The 20,705-nt window shown below is 42.8% G+C and overlaps 2 protein-coding genes across 21 annotated transcripts in view; both read left to right on the top strand.

Annotated features, from left to right (window-relative positions):
* Window positions 1-3,410: 3,410 nt before the first annotated feature.
* On the top strand, window positions 3,411-10,588 carry LOC129811773 (eukaryotic translation initiation factor 5-like). Of its 6 annotated transcripts, none has more exons than XM_055863367.1 (12): window positions 3,411-3,738; window positions 3,931-4,116; window positions 5,167-5,447; window positions 5,635-5,716; window positions 5,862-6,034; window positions 6,520-6,631; window positions 6,742-6,863; window positions 7,041-7,199; window positions 8,928-9,089; window positions 9,229-9,393; window positions 9,547-9,687; window positions 9,833-10,588. In XM_055863367.1, the coding sequence occupies exons 3-12, from the start codon at window positions 5,376-5,378 to the stop codon at window positions 9,929-9,931; spliced, it is 1,287 nt and encodes a 428-aa protein (XP_055719342.1). In that variant the 5' UTR covers window positions 3,411-3,738; window positions 3,931-4,116; window positions 5,167-5,375; the 3' UTR covers window positions 9,932-10,588. The 6 variants fall into 6 exon arrangements, with proteins under 6 accessions (XP_055719342.1, XP_055719343.1, XP_055719345.1 ...); XM_055863368.1 differs by having other exon boundaries at window positions 3,922-4,116; XM_055863370.1 differs by lacking the exon at window positions 3,931-4,116.
* Window positions 10,589-11,241: 653 nt separating this feature from the next.
* The window catches only part of mark3a (MAP/microtubule affinity-regulating kinase 3a), a 35,568-nt gene continuing 26,104 nt past the window's right edge, over window positions 11,242-20,705 (top strand). For 4 of the 15 annotated variants that reach the window (XM_055863351.1, XM_055863353.1, XM_055863347.1 and 1 more), the window contains exons 1-4: window positions 12,570-12,702; window positions 14,462-14,644; window positions 17,341-17,394; window positions 20,537-20,585. In XM_055863351.1, coding sequence (XP_055719326.1) covers window positions 12,595-12,702; window positions 14,462-14,644; window positions 17,341-17,394; window positions 20,537-20,585 — 394 coding nt within the window. In that variant the 5' untranslated portion in view covers window positions 12,570-12,594. Of the gene's footprint in view, window positions 12,161-12,566; window positions 12,703-14,461; window positions 14,645-17,340; window positions 17,395-20,536; window positions 20,586-20,705 lie in introns of those variants that run through there. The other 11 variants (XM_055863346.1, XM_055863357.1, XM_055863348.1 and 8 more) reach the window with 9 other exon arrangements.

Genomic DNA, 20,705 nt, shown 5'->3' with positions numbered 1-20,705 from the left:
ATATCTGCCACACCCCTTTTGAAGCAGTTGTTTTCTGGAGGGAGAAATATGCTATTTATCCTTTTATCTATAAAATGTCTTGCACCACTAGCTAAATTTATTTTATCAATATACACATTTATTTGGGGATTTCACCCCTGTAAATGTAATTTCATACAAGTGGATTTTCATCAACGTTCCTTCTACTCGCCGCCTATCCTCGATTAGGCCTACCTTTGACCTTTTTCAAAAGGAGAGAGAGGAAGGAGGAGAGAGGACGCAGGAGTTTAGCAAATCCAATTGAGAAAGAGTATGGAGTTGAGATTCTCCCTCTGAGTGGGACCAATGGCGTTGAGGTACAAGCAACTCAGAAAGATGGCGGAAACTGGGGACGGTGATGAACTTCAAACTTATGGTGGTAAAAGCAAGGAAGATTGGACAATGGTCCAAAAGAATAGAAAACGGACCAAAGTAGTGCTGGGAAACAAAACAGGTAGTTCTGCGAATGCCCCTTATCTTGTAGGAGTGCGGTTTGTTGAGGAGGGGAGGATTGAGTTGCCAAACCTGAGGAATCCATTTGAAATATCCAAGCTGGTGGAAAGAGTGATGGGTTAATGCAGTGAGGATTACGATAAGTGTACTTGTTTTGATATCGTGTACTTTATTCGAGAAGGTTACCGTGTCGTGCGTAGCTCTTCGGTGCAGTGCACCCCTCAAGGGGGTAATATCTGGCGTTCATAGGAAGTCAAGAAGAAATAACAAATATCCCTGGAGTGATTGATGCACATTGGATGAATCAAGTAGTTAATGGAGAGAAAGTGAAGAGTCTATCTGTCATTTGTTTTTTGAAGTGGAGTCCCTACCTACCGAGGTGAAGAGCGTTTGTCCTAAGATTGTTGCAGTGTAATCACTATAGTGCCTTTGGACATGTGGAAAGTGTCTGTAGATGAAAGAAGCAAAGGTGTGAAAGTTGTGGAAATCACATTGAGTGTGGTTTGAGTTTTGATCGTGTGAAATATTTCAATTGTGGTGGGAACCATGTTGTTTCATGTTTGGAATGCCCGACGAGGGTGAAAGAAAACGAGGTGGCTAAAGTCAGGGCCAACCAGAACATATCATATGCAGCAGCTGCCAAGAGGGTTGAGGGGGCGAATGGTCCTGAAGGGCCAACGGTGATGGATAGGCATTCACTGCAGGCAGCAGGGGTTGGTTCTCATCATCAGGACCCAGATATCATCAGGACCCAGATATTCTACATTCTACAGATATTCTACAGGTTAACTTTGTAATTAACTTTGTAATTATGGAAGGTGGACTTTGTAATTATGGCTATGGTGATCAACGGCACTGCCGAAGTGGAGAAAAAGTCTCGAAAGATGGACATCATTGTGGATGCGGTTTCTGGGATTGGAGGATTTCTCGGCGATGGAGTGACATGAAAAGCTGTCACGAGCTGTACAACCCAGAGTGAGGAGATATGGAACTTTGAAGGATGGAAGAAGTGGGAGTCTGTTCCCTTTCAGTCGGTCACTCTGTATAACACACTATGGGGAGTCAAAAACGAATCACATTCACCTGAAGAAAACTAAAAACATGCCCAAAGGGCAGAGTCCATTCTCGGAAGCCCCGCCTTCCTGGCTATAACACCATGGCTCACATTCATTTCCTCAATTCTTCGCTCTTTACAAGCGTCTTAGGTGTCTGTTAGTGGGGAGAGATTATTCGTCCACCTAGATGTTGCGAGTTTGGGGTCTTGTTATTGGTTTTTGTGTTTGCTAAAAGCAAACTACTTTCTGCTTGTGTAGCTAATGCTTCCTTGCTTGGGTAGGATTTGTGTTTGCTAAAAGCCTAGCACTTCTGCTCTGCTTGTGTAGTTTGTGCTTCCTTGCTTGAGTAAGATGGCCAGTGGTAAGAGTAAGCCTAGGGCAAGATACTCACAAGTGCTGTCCTGTTTGCCTGGGGTGGAAACACACTCAGTGTCACTGGAAGAGTTCAGACTTAGTTGTTCACTGACTTCTTAGGGGAATTGGGGTTACTGGAGAAGGGCCTCTTTTTTAAATCAGTGTTAAGGTGGCCTCGGGGCTGCCGGAGACAGGGGGTGTGTGGGCTACTCTGAAAGGGGGGTTTGGTCGACAGAACTAAGAGCACTGCATATCAATTACCTGGAGCTACTTGCTGTTTTCCTAGCGGTGAGGAGTTTTCTTACAATAACTACTAGTTGGCACTGCAGAGTGCGTCATCAGATGGCACGAGTGATGGGAGACGCCATTTTGATATTCTTAGTTAAGACATACGCAAATGTGTGTATGATAGCACCTTAATCTTTCTACATGGAAACCATGTATTTGATACGATTCTGCTCCAGCCCTTACCATAAGCCCGTCCTCCCCAATTAAGGTGCCACCGATATCCTGTGATACAGGCCTATATTTTCATAAGCGCAAGGTAACTGCAAGAGACAGGTCGGAATGTCTTACTGAAATACGGGACAGATCAACCTTTTTGTTCTACATTAGTGGTGTTTGGTTGCGGGAGACGGGACAGAGGCCAAAACTGCGGATTGTTGCTGCGTTCACATACTAGTCGGAACTAGGAAACTCTGAAATGTCCGTCTTGCTAACTGGTTGCAGTTATACACGTGTTGCGATTAATGAATCAGCAAGCTGGACATTTCTTAGTTCCGACTACATGTGAACGTGGCATGCCCCGTACAATAAAATCATAGCGATCCTATTAAATTACTAGTTCCTATTTATATGCATAAAACCATAAAGATCCTATTAAAGATACAATATTCAAATGATTTATTTTAAGCAAACCAGACAAGTTTTCTTGTTTCTTTAATTTACAGATATCCAGGGTCACACCAACATTATTAACAAACAAAGCATGTGTGTTTAGTGAGTCCACCAGATCAGAGGTAGTAGGGATGACCAGGGATTTTGTCTTTAAGCGCATGAATTAGACAATTTTCCTGTCCTGCTAAGCATTCAAAATGTACAAAGTAATTTTGTGTGTCAGGGAAAATGTATGGAGTAGAAAGTACATCATTTTCTTTAGGAATGTAGTGGAGTAAAAGTAAAAGCTGTCAAAAGTATAAATATTAAAGTACAGATGCACAAAAAAACGACTTAAGTAGTACTTTAAAGTATTTTTAGTCTACACCATTGGAAAGAGTGCAAATAGAAACAATACACAGCGTTGCTTCTTAAACTTGCTTTCAATGAGAATCTATAACACACATTTATATGTGAATTTGGTTGGGTCACCCCCAAAAATGTGGCTTTCAACCGTTAATTATGTGTGTAAGACCATGCACCATAATAGGATGTCTGGTGCTGCGTTCAAAATAACTGGGAACTCGGACTTCTCCGACTTCAGTGCGTTCAAGAACACCGGGAACTCTGAAAAAAAAAAGAGCAACGACGGAAGAATAGTTTTTAACTTGGTCATCCAATTCCGAAATGTAGTTGTCTTGAAAGCACCATAGGAATTCGGCCAAATTATGAAATTACTGATCTTTAGGTCGGAGAAGTCGAAGCTCTAGGATGATCCCTGAGTTAACGACTTGGAATTTAGAGTTGGATGACTGAAACTATTTTTCACAGTCGGAACGCGTTCCCAGTTGTCTTGTACGCACGGTAAATCTGATGTCGGAGATTCCCGAGTTCCATGTTCCCAGTTGTCTTGAACGCGGCAATAGTTTGTAAGTAAAACCCCACAGAAGAAGCAGAAGCATTGAAAAATAACCTTCGAGAGGTAAGCAATTTTAATGTCGACCATCTGACTTGTCTAGCTAGCAAATGTTGTGTTGTCAACATGTTATATTTAGCTAAAGCTAGTTAGGCAACAAAAAAAAACAGCTAAAGTTAGCGTGAGAGTATCAACGTGCTAGCTATCCGCATTATCTAGTTAACAAGTTTCTACTGACTGACTTTCGAGTTTCCTTAGGTATCCCCACTCTGAGGGCGTCCAGAATATTTTCACAATAGGGGCAAGAATCTGCTGGATCGTGTCACCTCCGACGTTAACAACACTTATTTTGCCACCACAAGCCTAGCAACACATCACAGCGATTGGCAACCATTCACTGCGCCTCTTGGACGACCAGCGGTGTGTTTATGTCTTACGAAATCGGTGAGTGCATTATGACATAACGAGTAAGGTGCTATCGTAAATGTATATTTAAAAATGTAATTATTTGCGTCTTAACTAAGAACATCAAAATGGCGTCTCCCATCACTCGTGCCATCTGATGACGCACTCTGCAGTGCCAACTAGTAGTTTTGGCGCGTTCAAAATAACTGGGAACTCGGACACTTACGAAATCATGACGTCGGGCTCTAGAAAGAGGCCCGAGGTTGAATTCAAATCGATCTTTCACCGTCGGAGCGCGCGTTTGTTCTCCCGATTTCCCAGTTGTTGCGATCGCGGCATGAATGACGCTTTCAAGATAACTGCGAACTTGGAAACGAGGTCGGATCATGACGTCAATGCTCTTCAGTCGGAACTCTAGAAAGATGCCCGAGATTCCGAGTTGGATGACCCTAAATTATATTTACCAGTCGGAACTCGGTTTTTCTGAGTTGCTAGTTGTTCTGGACGGCCTGAAGTCGGAGATTTCCGAGTTCCCAGTTGTTTTGAATTCTGCATACGCTAGCTTCATCAGTCAGGCTTTCTGGGTGCTAATCTACCCCAACTTCGTTTGTATATCGAAGTGAAAGAATGTGTCGTTAAATATATTAACTAGTTAACGGTAAAGCAAAATCAATTGGCTGGCTAGCGTAGCTAGTTAACAAACCCAATGACATGTGAGATTAACTGCTCTAGTCGTGAAGATGGCTAGCTCCGTAGGTTAGAGTAATTTTTGATGCCGAATTTGATGTCTTCAACTCGTGACTTGACCACCTCGATATGGTAATGCCTGGTCGGGATTGGAGGACAATGAGCTAAATGTCAGACTGCCTTTTCGTCTTGTCTGTAATTGTCAAAGGTGATATTTCACAAGAGCCACACTATGGACACATTGGGTAGCTAACAATATACCTATACAGATTGTTATTCAAAGGTCAAGTCATAGAATTATATAGGCTACTTGGGTATTCAATAAAAGCCATTGCCATCTAGGAAGTTATCAGAATCTGTGGCACTAGAGCTGATGTCCATGCCTTTCTCCCTTTCTTTCAGAGCTGTTGTGCAGCTGTTGGAACCTGTGTGGGGGAAACCTAGTCTACAAGCAAGGGGCTTGCGGCCACTTTGGCAAAATATTTTTCATGTCAGAGACGGGGGACGCTTGCAGTCGTTTATGTCATCCTCTGTTTTCCAGACAGAAGATCCCGAAACATCTCCATTCAATATATTTTTTATCTTACTGAAAGTGCTAGTAGCCAGCCAAAATGTCTGTTAATGTCAACCGCAGTGTGGCAGACCAGTTCTATCGCTACAAGATGCCCCGTCTGATTGCTAAGGTGACTATCTGGTATAGTATGATCCTGTAAGAGAAATTACTAACAAATATCAAGAATGTTGAATGACTATCTTTGGCTGTGTTTGTTCTAATTATTTTCCAGTGAGATGTGCAGGCCTCAATGGTGATCATCTGCAAAATGATTCTACTAATTTATTTGTTTTTTTTGTGGTTGGATTTGTGTCCAGGTTGAGGGCAAAGGAAATGGAATCAAGACTGTCATTGTCAACATGACTGATGTTGCAAAGGCACTGAGTAGGCCTCCAACATGTAAGTTAACCTCCCCACCACAAGTGTTTTCTGAAGTGCTAACATTGACTCGCACCATACATTGATACCTTGATGTGGCTAAATGTTAGTGTGCATTACCATCCATTAGCTTAGGGGATGTTGATTTTGACTCTTATCCTTGCAGATCCGACCAAGTTTTTTGGTTGTGAGCTTGGTGCTCAGACTCAGTTTGATGCAAAGAATGACCGCTTCATCGTAAACGGATCCCATGAAGCAAACAAGTTGCAGGACATGCTAGATGTATTTATCCGGAAATTTGTGCTGTGTCCTGAGTGTGATAACCCTGAAACTGATCTGGTAACTATTTAAGGAACATATTTGTGGTGTACGTTTGGGTAGTAGAGGGGGACAGGAATGAAATGTCGAGCGCATTGATCTGTGGGACTTTGCAATTGTAATTTGACCATTATACCAAAGCCACAGATGGTCAGTTTTCCCGGTAATGTTTTTTTAATCATGTTTTTTTTACTCCGCATAGTGTTGTATCAAGGTCCCTCCTGAGGCCTGTAGATATGACACAGCCCTGGTCAGGTTTTTGTATATAGATATATTTGATGTCCTGCCAACCTTGTGCTATATCTGTAATTTTGGGTTCTGCTTGTTCATGCCGCAGCCATTTGGATCTAACTTTGTATGCTACATACCCTGCAGTGAGTGATCAATTGTCTTTTTGTCTTGCAATACAGTTATGGTCTGCTGGGTAAATTATTACTTGTCTTATTGGTTGGATAGTCACTGTCATTAGAGTGAATATGCTAATTTGTTTGACCTTTTCATTGCAGCATATCAATCCTAAGAAACAAACAATCGGTAACTCCTGTAAGGCCTGTGGGTACCGCGGCATGCTAGACACACGACACAAGCTCTGCACATTCATCCTCAAAAACCCACCAGGTAAGCACACAATAAGAATTTGCCCATGATCGATTTGTTTCCTTACTAATCTAAAAGTCAAGTCAGATATGTGGCCTATTGAGTCAAAGCGCCGGTGGCTTTTTCATCAGAAAATGAACCTGGGTCTGTGGAGAAGAAGAAAGATAAGAAGAACCGTAAGAAGGACAAGGAGAATGGCTCTGGCAGCGTTGAGGCTGGGAACCATAACGACATAGATGCCCCTGATGCCGTAGTGAGTATCCTCATTAATGTACGCAAACCATGCCAGGTCTTAATGTTAGCGGTTGAATAGGGGGAACAAACCTCCATCACCCGCCTCCAATCTATTATTGGTCTGAGGGACTAGTTTGTCAGTATCTCAAGCCTGCCATCTGCAGCATTGACCCAGTGATAATATGTTGTGTATCAGGATGGTGAAGATGATGAGGATTGGGCAGAGGAGACCACGGAGGAGGCACAGAGACGAAGGATGGAGGAGATCAGCTCCCATGCAAAGAACCTGACCCTCAGTGAGGACCTGGAGAAGACCCTGGAGGAGCGGGTCAACATATTCTATAATTTTGTCAAAGTAAGTTGTGCCTGAAACTAATTACAAGGATAATGAAAGTTGGTGATTGATTGTGAAATTCTCTTGGATATGGTGTAGGCAACTTTGGTCCTAGAGTGCCATAAGCACTTCATGTTTTTGATTTAACCAGGCCAGGTTTGTTGCATTTAGTCAGTCACTGAACTAATCAATTAGCTCAGTTGGTCTGGTATGGGGCGTAGTTGAGACAAGCTCCTGCAGTACCTGTGGTAAGGGTGTGAACGTTTAAACGAAGTTGGGATCCTTAACGTTAAGAAAAATCCCTAACTTAAAAACAATGTTTTTTGTATCCCCCCCACTTAATTGAAATCACAGTGCAGTTATTTTCTGTTAGGCTATAAAGGCCTGGGAAAGTTGTGTAAAACCAGAGGAAGAGGAACTTTTTAGGCTACTTTGGTGAATTTGCAAGACAAGACATTGTGAGATGCACATTACCAAAACATATGAGCATGTTTCTGCTGCCCCTCACCCACGCTGGCCTGTCTGCAATCTTTTTCACTAATGATGCAAATGTGTGGTCAGTCTTCTGTCTATTGCGTGTAGCATATTTTTGCCTATTCATGGTACAGGCATCCCGAGTGGCGCAGGGGTCTAAGGCACTGCATCTCAGGGCTAGAGGCGTCACTACAGACCCTGGTTCAATCATGGGCTGTATCACAACTGGCCGTGATTGGGAGTCCCATAGGGCGGTGCATAATTGGCCCAGCGTCGTTAGGGTTTGGCTGGGGTAGGCTGTCATTGTAAATAGCAATGTGTTCTTAACTGACTTGCCTAGTTAAATAAATAAAACAGATTCTGCCGGGATACAGCAGCCTCTTCGGGACAGTTTTGCGACCACAGGGTAGCGTATTCTTCGTTTCTCCCTCATCTGAAATTACAGTAGGCTACCGGGAGCCGGTTATCGATTTACCCTTTTCAGACATAATTGAATGTGGCCCCTTGAACGCACTGCAGCTACGGCATGTTTGTCTGCTAGAGTAGGGTACACTACGGCTTTTTAAATGCAGACACAAAACTTCTGGAGATATGAATGGGCATTGTACTTGCCTGTAAAGGAATGAGGCTTCTGAAGCAGAACTAAATGTCCATCACTAGGCAACCAGAACTGTCAATCAAATCTTGAGTTGCTGTGCGCAGCCTGCGGGCAGACAATCTCTCCTAAAAAAGTACTTTTAAAGTTAGTTAAATACCGTGACATACCAAGACATTTAGTCGAAATAAAACCTCTAGCTACCATGCCATTAAAAAAACAGCACATCAGTCAGCAATGTTTATTGTTGGGGAGAAAATACAGAACATTTTATGTCAGAGCAGAATTCTGTCAGTTATTTATTTTCTTGGTCTGCGACGTTCACAATTGTCGCTATCGACATGTTACTGTAGCTGTGTTCTATGTCTGTAAAGGTTTGCGGTAGATCACTTCATTGCCCGGTCCAAGCAGTCATACATGGGTAATAGAACCATTATTCTGCATTGTAAATTGATGTGGATTAGATTTTTTCTTAATTTTTTTAATGGAAAACAAAGCGAAATGGCAGTTTAAACATTAAGCTAAATTGTCCATTTGTCATGTCCCTAACCTGCGGCACTCCAGGATCAGGGTCTCCTATAGGGTAACAATGAAAGAATCTTTGTGTTGCTAGGCTTCTTGGGGTCTATGTTGAAGACCATGGTGTTAAAAGCGTTCTTGCTTGTGGTTACTTTCTCCAGCAAAAAAGGGAGGACTGCGCTGTTGATGCAGCAGATAAGGAGATCTTGGCGGAGGCAGAGCGTCTGGATGTGATGGCTATGGGACCGCTGATTCTGAGCGAACTACTGTTTGACGAAAACATCCGTGACCAGATCAAGAAATACAAGCGCCATTTCCTTCGCGTGAGTCTTCAAACTCGTATTGTTACGTTTGACCTCTGTCATAACCTCATAACTCAGTGGTAAGGCATTCAAGAGGGGACAGTTGACTAAAACCTTCTCAAATTGATCATGGTTTTGTTACTGCTCCTTATGACTTCAGTTCTGTGTGAATAACAAGAAGGCCCAGAAGTACCTCCTGGGAGGCTTTGAGTGCTTGGTGAAGCTGCACCAAGCAAAACTGCTGCCCCGTGTGCCTGTCGTGCTCAAAGACCTGTATGATGCTGATCTAGTGGAGGAGGATGTCATACTGTCCTGGGCAGAGAAGGTGTGTGGTTAAACATGTACATTGCTCACACACACTTCAATACATTTGAATGTCCCACTTAGCTTAATTTGTAGCTTCTTGTAAAATAAGTGACGTTTAATTTTCTGTTTGCTCGGTTCTCTAAGTCTCGTTGCTCATGACTGTCTCTTTCAGGTGTCCAAGAAGTATGTCTCTAAGGAACTTGCCAAAGAGATCCATGCGAGGGCGTCTCCTTTCATCAGGTGGCTGAAGGAGGCAGAGGAAGAGAGTGCGGGCAGCGAGGTAGAGGAGGAAGAGGATGATGAAAATGTGGAGGTACTGGTTAGACTATCCCCTGATTTCACAGCTTTCACAGTTTTATACTGTTTGAGTTGGGCTACTAGGATCTGTTTAGTCAAAATTGCAGCTAATGCAAGACCTACTGTAATGTAACAACTCTTATTTTCTCATACTCACTCAGGTTGTGTATGATTCTTCTGCTCGGGAACTGAAAGTGGAGACAGTAAAACTGAACAAGCCTGACGAGGAAGAGGACGACTTCGATATTGATGCAATTTAAACAAGGATGCCATTTTTGAGAAGTTGTAGCTTTGAATCACATTTTCTCATCTTGTCAAATCACCAGCCCTCCTTTCCTTTTCTCACAACCTCACTGCTTCCTGGCATGATTAACATGGCGCTATGCACATTTCCTCTGTAATTTTGAGATGTATCCGATCTGAGTTATGGGTGGGTTTTGGGGGAATTACTTGACTGGCATGAATTTCTTCCCTTTTTTTGTCATTAAATGTTTTACTGTCCACAACTGTATTTTGTTCCAATTGAATTATTAGATGGTATTCTTGATATTGTCAGATCTGTGGTATGTGTAAACTGTGCCCAACCTCTATGGATGTCACTCAGTACTCCACACACTTGTGGTATTCCCCCTCTTGACAAGTCAGCAGTGCCATCGCAGCATACTTTTGAATTGATACAGCTTTTTGGAATATTGAGAGCACAGAAAACAACACTGAAATATATGACGCTCATCAGGGTGACTCAACCCCCCCCCCCCCCCCCCCCCCCCTGATTAGTATTCAGTATATTGCATCAGTATCTATTATTATAGGCCTACTTCACTTGGATGAGGAAAATATACACTGAACAAAAATAAAAACGCAACATGTAAAGCGTTGGTTTCATGAGCTGAAATAAAATATCCCTTACATTTTCATACTCCCGGAAAGCTTATTTCTTTGATTTTGTGCACATTTGCTTACAGCTCTGTTAGTGAGCATTACTCCTTTTCCAAGATAATTCATCCACCTGACCGGTGGCATATCAAGAAGCTGATTAAACGGCATGGTCATTATACGGATGTGCCTTGTGCTGGGGACCATTAAAAGGCCACACTAAAATGTGCAGCTTTGTCACAACACAATGCCACAGATGTCTCATGTTTTGAGGGAGCGTGCAATTGGCATTCTGAATGCAGGAATGTCCCCCAGAGCTGTTGCCAGAGAACGTAATATTAATTTCTCTACCATAAACTGCCTCCAATTTAGTTTTAGAGAATCTGGCAGTACATCCAACCTGCCTAAACCGCAGATAATGTGTACGGCGTTGTGTGGCGGAGCGGTTTGCCGACGTCAGTGTTGGGAAGAGTACCCCATTGTGGGGTTATGGTATGGGCAGGCAGGCATAAGCTACGAACACAATTGCATTTTATCGATGACAATCTGAATGCACAAAAATACCGTGACGGGATCCTGAGGCCCACTTTATTTAAGGTATCTGACCAACAGCTGCTTATCTGTATTCCCAGGCATGTTACATTCATAGATTGGGGACTAATGAATTGACTTGATTTCCTCATATGAACTGTAACTCGGTAAAATCAATGAAAATGTTGCATGTTGCGTTCTATTTTTGTTCAGTATATTTTCTTTATGGGAGGGACCTGCCATCCTGCCATAACCCAGCTACGTTTGGAAGCACAACCACTGAGTCATGGTTTCTGTAGGTAAGGCATGAACTTGTACACAAGAGAAAGACCTGTTATTTCCTATCTGTCATTAATGTGAATCACTGAGCGGTGACCGCGCTATCACCGGCTGTATTGCGCTCCAATGAGCGCCGAGGGACGCCTGTTTCCTCACTTCCTCTGCTGTTCTGACAGGATTTGGCCCGATCCAACCCGTGAGTAGCCATTTTGGTCCCACCTAAAACACTAGCCTCATTCGGAATCGGAGATGGAAGAAATTGAGCCGACAGCGAGTCAGAAAGATAAACGCTATTGAAACTCAGGAATACAGACGGACAGGACATCAAGGCACACAAGGATTGCGTAACAAAAAGGAGCGATTTTGGGACCGGTGACAACAACCATCTGCCGCCCCCTCTGTCCGAGTGCTATTCTAGCCTAGATTGGAGCCAGTCTCTGATAATTACTTAAATTTAAGAGGCCATGTATGGCATTTTTCGAATAAAAATATAGCTTATCAACCTTCGTTTTCAATATAAATGACTATAGGCCGAGTGAGCGTTATAGGGAAATAGATGTCATCATCACACGTTTTCTACGTCCTCGGGACACCTTGAGACACATTTGGATTGGATGGACCGATGTTGAGACAGTATCCAGAATCCATGGTTTTGGTCCAGAAGCAAGAGTACAATCACCACCGTTGTATTGCCAAAGAAGGTGCAGAATTGAATCATCCGGGAAATAGAGACAACATTCATCGAGAATAAAATGTCAACAAAAACTCCACTACCTACGGTCAATGAGAAAGAGGCGGAAAGCGTAAGTTAACGTATTATTAAGTAGTTAGAGGTGTAGTGTGTCTGACAATACAAAGTAACCACTCTCCCTGTTCCATTGTATCATACCCTTTTACTTAGGCTACTGGCTACATTGTATCTGAGTGTTCGATACATTGTGTCACACGGGAGATTGCCATATGTTCCTCTACTGTGCATGCCCTGGCTGTAATCTCCTATGTTGCCTGAAAACACGACATATGCTGTGTTTGGTCTGTGGACAGTGATAGATACTAATTTGTATCTCCATCCAAACCTTACCTGTTAGAGGACTGGTTTTTAAAAGTGTCGGTCAATAGAGGTGCCAATTGCTCGCCTACCAATGGGTTTACACAGTTCCCACCCCTTTCAGTTCAAAGGCAATCGTCTGTCAATTTTCATTCTCTTTGAGAGTATCGGGCAAGCGCGAGGGGATCTATGAGTTACCCCCACAAAAACGAGAGAGTTATCTGGTTAAATGGCATTCAAATTGCCAGCACAAAAATGACAGGGTCTCCGTTGATGAAGAGACCCCCCATCACCATAGTAAGTAACGATTTATTAATAAGATAAATCTCTGCAACTCTAGGCTACCTGGAATTTTCATTTGGCTAAATGAGGACGAAACTCTCTTGGAATGTCTGTTAGTGAATTTGATCATTTTATACTGTTGTATGAAGTTTCCTTCATCCTCTCTATCTGGTTAATCTGGAATTGACATTGTAGTGAAGGAACATACACTGAGTATACAAACTATTTATTACTTTTTCCATGACAGACTGTCCAGGTGAATCCAGGTGAGAGCTATGATCCCTTATTGATGTCATTTGTTAAATCCACTTCAGTCAGTGTGTAGGTGAAGGGGAGGAGACAGGTTAAATAATTATTTTTAAGCCGTGAGACAGCTGAGACATGGATTGTGTATGTGTGCCATTCAGAGTGTGAATGAGCAAGAAAAAATATTTAAGTGCCTTTTAACAGGGTATGGTAGTAGGTGCCAGGCACACCACTTTGTGTCAAGAACTGCAACAATGGTTGGATTTTCATGGTCAACAGTTTCTCACATGTACCAAGAATGGTCCACCACCCAAAGGACATCCTGCCAACTTTACACAACTTTGTGATGCATTGGAGTCAACATGGGCCAGCATCCCTGTCGAACGCTTTCGATACCTTTTAGAGTCCATGCCCCGAGGAATTGAGGCTGTTCTGAGGGCAAAAGGTGGGGTGCAACTCAATATTAGGAAGGTATTCCAAATGTTTGGTATACTCAGTATATTGCCAGGTAATAATACTTTAAGTGAGATCTACTTAGAGAAGGTTTATGAGAGAGTTGAATTGTTCTCACATTCAGAGGTGTTGTGTTTAGGTTGTTGTCTAGGCTGGTAGTGGATCACAACAGAAATTAAAACATGTTGCAGCGATGGGACAAGACTGTAACTACCAATTGGATGTCACAAAATTGGGGAGAAAAAGGGGCTACGTTTTTTTTTATTTTATTATAGCATCCCTGCAAGTGATAACAGCACTGTAACCCAGTGTTATGTTTGGCTTTACAGGAAGTCTAGCCTGATCCAACAGACTGACCAGCACAGCGATCTGTCTGGTTTACGAGGCTATTGGACATCTGCTGAATCTAGTGCATTCTTACTGGTAACATCCTTATCAATGCAAACATCTGAATCTTATTAGCCTATGCTTTCCCTTTTTTTCCAGTTCAGCGCTGTATATCTTTTCCCACAACTGAAACTGTCTGTGTGGCCAGGGAACCACTGATGCCCAGGTTGGGGGTGGGGTTGTTAGGGCGGAGTGAGAGCACAGAGCAGGCCCTGTTGAGGGAGCTGAATGGGGGTGGAGAGTCGATACTGACCCATAGAAAAGTCTCTATCTGATTTTGGGATGGGGTGTTGTGGGCTTTTAACCATGGTCAGAAAGATCAATACGCTGGAGTCACCTACACTAGGGTTGCAAAATTCCCTGGTTTTCCAGAAATCCTGGTAGGAGGATTCTGGATTTCCTGCTTATTCCCTCTTCATTCCGAGGGAATTTATTGAAAGTTCCCAAATTTTTGCAACCCAAACCTACACTAACCTTTCTTTGCCCTCTTGGTTTGCTTGATCATAATCTGTTCAATAAATTTGTAATAAACATGAGAGTTGTTTTGGATCCTGACAGGGGATAGAATGCCCCAGCATGAGCCACTGCTAGTGCAGAGATGTTCACCTCCTGTCTGTCCGTCCGCTTGTCAGTCTGTCTGTCTACAGCACACTGTTTCACTCATGTCTGTCCGTCTGTCTGTCCACAGCATACGTCTCACAGCAATGGGCGCCAGGAGGTCACCACGCGCTCCGTCCGCTCGGGAGTCCGCACCCGAAACTCTGGTGCCGACGAGCAGCCTCATGTGGGGAACTATCGGCTCCTGAAGACCATTGGGAAGGGTAACTTCGCCAAGGTCAAGCTGGCCCGCCATATCCTCACTGGCAGAGAGGTGAGAGGAGAGATCTGCAGCAGGACAGGCTGCTGTAGTCCCTTTCTGGTTTACCTAGCTTCACAGACAGGTAGCCTAGTGGTTAGAGCGTTGGACTAGTAACCGAAAGGTTGCAAGATCGAATCCTTGTACTGACAAGGTAAAAATTTGTCGTTCTGCCCCTGAACAAGGCAGTTAACCCACTGTTCCTAGGCCTCATTGAAAATAAGAATTTGTTCTTAACTGACTTGCCTAGTTAAATAAAGGTTAAAAAAATAGACTCTTCTTTCCCCTCTCAATAGTGTTGTTCTTGTTGTGCAAATATGAATTGTATCTTTTTTATCAGTAGGTGACATGAAAAAAGAGAAGCAATTCACCAGCTAGTTTATTAGGTACACCCAGCTAGTACTGGGTCGGACCCCCCCTTTCCTCTAGAACAGCCTGAAATCTTTATGGCATGGATTCTGCAAGGTGTCGGAAACTTTCCACAGGTATGTTGGTCCATGCTGACAGTTGCTGCAGATTGGACGGCAGGACATTCATGCTGCGCACATCTATCTCATTACGTTCTCTCTCATCCCGTTCTCTCTCATCCCGTTCTCTCTCATCCCATAGATGCTCTATTGGGTTTGGTCAGCAACAATGTTGAGGTACGCTGTAGCGCACAATCGTTGCTCGTTTATATCAAGGGACCTAATGTGTGCCAGGAAAACATTCCCGACACCAGTACACCACTGTCACCACCGCTTTACTGTTGACACCAGGCAGGATGGGTGCATGGACTCATGCTGCTTATGCCAAATCCTGACTCTGCCATCAGCATGATGCAACAGGAACTGGTATTTGTTGGACTAGGCAATTTTTTCCCACTCCTCAGTTGTCCAGTGTTGGTGATGATGTGCCTATTGAAGCCACTTCTTCTTGTTTTTATCTGGTATGAGTGGATGTCTGCTGCAATAGCCCATCCGTGACAAGGATTGACAGGTTGTGCGTTCCGAGATGCCGTTCTGCATACCACTGTTGTACTGTGCTCTTATTTGTCTGTTTGTGGCCCGCCTGTTAGCTTGCACGATGAGCTGCTTTCACCCACAGGACTTCGGCTGGATGTTTTTTGCTTGTCGCACCATTTCCGGTAAACCCTAGACACTGTCATGCGTGAAAAGCCCGGGAGGCCGGCTATTTCTGAGATACTGGAACCTGCGCGCCTGGCACCGACGATCATACCACGCTCAAAGTTGCTTAGGTCACACGTTTTGCCCATTCTAACGTTCGATTGAAAAGTAACTTAATGCATCGATACCTGTCTTTATATAGCAAGCCACGGCAACTTGAACCTAATAAACTGTCCGGTGAGTGTATGTACAGTTCAAGTCGGAAGTTTACATACACCTTAGCCAAATACATTTAAACTCAGTTTTTCACAATTCCTGACATTTAATCCAAGAAAAATGTCCTGTCTTAGGTCTGTTAGGATCACCACTTTATTTTAAGAATGTGACATTTTAGAATAATAGTAGAGAGAATTATTTATTTCAGCTTTTATTTCTTTAATCACATTCCCAGTGGGTTAGAAGTTTACATACACTTAATTAGTATTTGGTAGCATTGCCTTAAACAATTTAAACTTGGGTCAAACGTTTCGGGTAGCCTTCCACAAGCTTCCCACAATAAATTGGGTGAATTTTGGCCCATTCCTCCTGACAGAGCTGGTGTAACTGAGTCAGGTTTGTAGGCCTCCTTGCTCGCACATGTTTTTTCAGTTCTGCCCACATATTTTCTATAGGATTGAGGTCAGGGATTTGTGATGGCCACTCCAATACCTTAACTTTGTTGTCCTTAAGCCATTTTGTCACAACTTTGGAAGTATGCTTGGGGTCATTGTCCATTTGGAAGACCCATTTGCGACCAAGCTTTAACTTCCTGACTGATGTCTGGAGATGTTGCTTCAATATATCCACATAATTTTCCGTCGTCATGATGCCATCTATTTTGTGAAGTGCACCAGTCCCTCCTGCAGCAAAGCACCCACACAACATGATGCTGCCACCCCGGGCTTCACGGTTGGGATGGTGTTCTTCAGCTTGCAAGCGTCCCCCTTTTTCATCAAAATATAACGATGGTCATTATGGCCAAACAGTTCTATTTGTGTGTCATCAGACCAGAGGACATTTGTCCAAAAAGTACGATCTTTGTACCAATGTGCAGTTGTAAACCATAGTCTGGCTTTTTTATGGTGGTTTTGTAGCAGTGGCTTCTTCCTTGCTGAGCGGCCTTTCAGGTTATGTTGCTATAGGATTCGTTTTACTGTGTATATAGATACTTTTGTACCTGTTTTCTCCAGCATCTTCACAAGGTCCTTTGCTGTTGTTCTGGGATTGATTTGCACTTTTCGCACCAAAGTACGTTCATGACCCACTGGAATTGTGATACAGGGAATTATAAGTGAAATAATCTGTCTGTAAACAATTGTTGGAAAAAATACTTGTGTCATGCACAAAGTAGATGTCCTAACCGACTTGCCAAAACTATAGTTTGTTAACAAGACATTTGTGGAGTGGTTGAAAAACTAGTTTTAATGACTCCAATCTAAGTGTATGTAAACTTCTGACTTCAACTAACTGTATGTGCTGTGTTGATCCCAGTCAAGCTTCCTCAAAAGATAATTGTTTATACTGTTATTTCATCTTCTACACACCTTGTTTTTGCTCTCTCCTCAGGTGGCAATAAAGATCATCGACAAGACACAACTAAACCCAAACAGCCTTCAAAAGGTAAGGATCCTCCCCGTGTTCCTGCGATTCACAGTACACTTATTGAGGTGGTGTGACAAAGTTGATCATTTCTGAGTGTGGCTGTGCAACCCCTGACCTTTGTAGTTTTGGCCCTGGTTGTGGTTGTTGCCAGTCAGAGGGTATTATTGATCTAACTGATGTGCTGTAGCAGGCAGGGTTTTGGTAGACAGAAAGCAGAGCATGACCAGGGCATACCCGGGAAGCTTGTGTGGCCGTTTGGTATTCTGCCTGCCCAACTCGGAGACTTAGGGTAAGCATCTCTCTCACTCACTGCTTAGCTGCAGTTTCCATCTGTTTCTCCACCATTGATTCTGTGCTTTGTATTTAAGGCCTGGCCCTTCGGCATAGACTATGCTAAACCAACAGAAACAATCAGAGCCGTGAGGGGCACTTCATGAGGTGGCTTGTTGGAAACACACAAAGCATGACTCTTCTGTTGACAGCCTCCTTGTAGGTCCTTAGAAATAAACCCTAGGAGTAGTCATTTTGATTTAACTCATTTATAGCAATGCAAAGCTACAAATATCATGCTTAAATGTCCCCTTTGCCAGTTGAAATCCCCTTGTCTGACAATGCTATCAGAGACTTTGATTTGTGAACAATAGAAACTCTACCTCTCTCTGACACGGTCCATGTTTTGATTTAATGTCCCAATAACCGAAGCCACCCGCATTTGTAGTCTCCTCTTCTCAGTGGCCCTTGACCTTTGGGTTATGTGATTAGAGGTGTCGGATGTGAAGTTTTGTTTTCCTCCTAGTTTGGAAGGGAGGAGGCCCAGCTCACATCTGTCACAAGCTTATTATGGTTTTATTTCGCCTCCCTCTATCCATCCCTAGCCCCCCCCCCCCCCCCCTACTTCACTGGAGGTCACATGACCAGACCAGGCTGTTTTTGCCTAGGTTGGAGGGAAACAGTTATGGAAGCCCTTGATTAAAGGTAAACAGTTTGTTCTCAAATGTTGGTGTGGTGTTTGCTTCTACTGCTCTCCTACTCTGTTCTCCTCAAGTCACCACAGAGCAGCACTAGTCTCAGTATAGGCTAATGAGAGCAGAAGCAGTGCTCACCAGTAAATGTGGAACTGCCTGTTAGAAAGTGACCCGCTGTGACAATTAGCATTGCGCAAGTAAAGATTAATGATCCATGTATTAGTGCTCTGGTATACCTGCATTGATTGCAACAACATCTAGAAGTGTTGTGTCTCGATGTTTTTGCAGACTTCTTAAATGCCCTGGCCTGATCGTTCCCATGTGGTCTGTGTCTATACCTCTATGCACACTCTGGATGTTTCTTGATGTTGACTGAAGTCTAACGTATGTGTGTGAGTGTGTGTGCGTGCGTCTGTGCATGCGTGCGTGTGTGTGAGAGTGAGAACTGACCAGTTCCGCTCTTTGTCACCCCATAAGCCTGTCATTAACTGCTGTAATATAGTGTTATCTGTCCCCCATAGTTTTTTCATTGGAAACAATGATACGCCTGCCTGCCTTTCCATGACATGGATAATGGCCTTTGATTTTTTCTCTATATTTATGCAGAACTATGACAACATTTTGGATGTAATAATGGGTAGAGAGATGTAATGGGGAAAGTGAGCTTAAATTTGAACCACTCGGTCTTCATCCTCCTCCAGGCTGGCTGGCTTCGCCAGTACGGAGTGTGCCCTTTGTATGTGTGTCTGTCTGTTATTTTTGTATGTTTTTAACAGGCAGATCAGCTTTAATATTGCAGATAAATTGTGGGTTCTATCTATGTAATTGTTTACATAATTTCCTATCCCCCATATACAGTGCATTCGGAAAGTATTCAGACCCCTCGACTTTATCCGCATTTTGTTACGTTACAGCCTTATTCTAAAATGCATTACATTAGTGTTTTTCATCAATCTACGCAATATACCCCATACTGACAAAACAAAAACAGGTTTTTAGAAATTTTCACAAATAAGAAAACAACAACAACTGAAATATACAATTACATAAGTATTCAGACCTTTTACGCCTCCCTAACCCTGATTGCTCAGTTTGGCCGGGCAGCCAGCTCAAGGAAGAGTCTTGGTGGTTCCAAACTTCTTCCATTTAAGAATGATGGAGGCTACTGTGTTCTTGGTTACCTTCAATGCTGCAGACATTTTTTGGTACCCAGATCAATGACACCCTTGTTTTTAAGCCCTAGATTTCTAGCCCCTTGATATTACTGTTGGATCTGATTTTAATAGCTAACATTTCTATGGCCATAATAAATAGATATGCCGATAATGGGCATCCTTGTTTTACTCCTCTTGCCCATTCTTAATACTTTCTGAGAAGTAGCCATTATTTACTATTTTATCACATGGGGGTTACTATACATAACTTTAACCCATTTTACAACACTAAAATAGTCAAATTATATATAAATTCTAGTCATACTTTATCCAAGGCCTTTTCAAAATCAGCTATTAATGCCAGGCCTGGTTTCCCAGATTTCTTTCTAGTTTTCTATTGTGTCAAGTACTTGTCTTATATTATCTACAATGTATCACCCATGTAAAAAAAACAGTTTGATTAGGATTAATATTATCTGACAATACCTTTTTAATTCTAAGCGCTGTACATTTTTCTAGGATTTGAAGTGAAGTGACGTGCAAGGGGCCTCCAGTTTTTTAGGTGGACTGGATCTGATAGTTTACCATGTGTATAGGAGTGGTTAAATAATGGACCTTTGGGTGAACAGTTAGGATATGTCTTTGAGCTGCAACTTTCAGACAATGTGATTTACTGTATCTCCTCTAATGCATTGTTTATGTCTACTGCAGCACTATTATGTCTTGGATAATGCCAGCCGCACAGTAGTATGGCACAACATCAGGCATGTGTCCTGTTCCATTAAAGATGGATGACTTTTATTATTTTATGGATGGAAGGGGGATGGGAGCACAGCTAGCTATAGTTAAAGGGAGATCAATCAAAAAAAGTGCACATGGCTCTGACACAACTCTGTAATGGTTATGGAGCATTTGTCTAGTGTGTGCGTGCACATCCTGCTCAAATTAAGTTGAAAATGGTAGTCTAAGGTTCCCTACTGTTTCTCTGACACATCCAGTCCAACATTGAAATATGAATTCATTTAATTTCTCTCCTTCCAGCTCTTCAGAGAAGTAAGAATAATGAAGCTTTTAAACCACCCAAATATAGGTAAGCAGAACACACACATACACACAATTGCAGCTGGGGAAGGAGACAGGATTCTCTGCTAATTTCGTTTGATTTTGTACCCCACGCATGTCATGATTTCTCAAATCTGATTATAATGAC

Source organism: Salvelinus fontinalis, chromosome 15 (genome assembly GCF_029448725.1).
Source record: "Salvelinus fontinalis isolate EN_2023a chromosome 15, ASM2944872v1, whole genome shotgun sequence".
NCBI classification, from domain to species: domain Eukaryota; kingdom Metazoa; phylum Chordata; class Actinopteri; order Salmoniformes; family Salmonidae; genus Salvelinus; species Salvelinus fontinalis.
The sequence above is the reverse complement of the archived record's forward strand: the minus strand, read 5'-3'. Positions and strand labels throughout refer to the sequence as shown.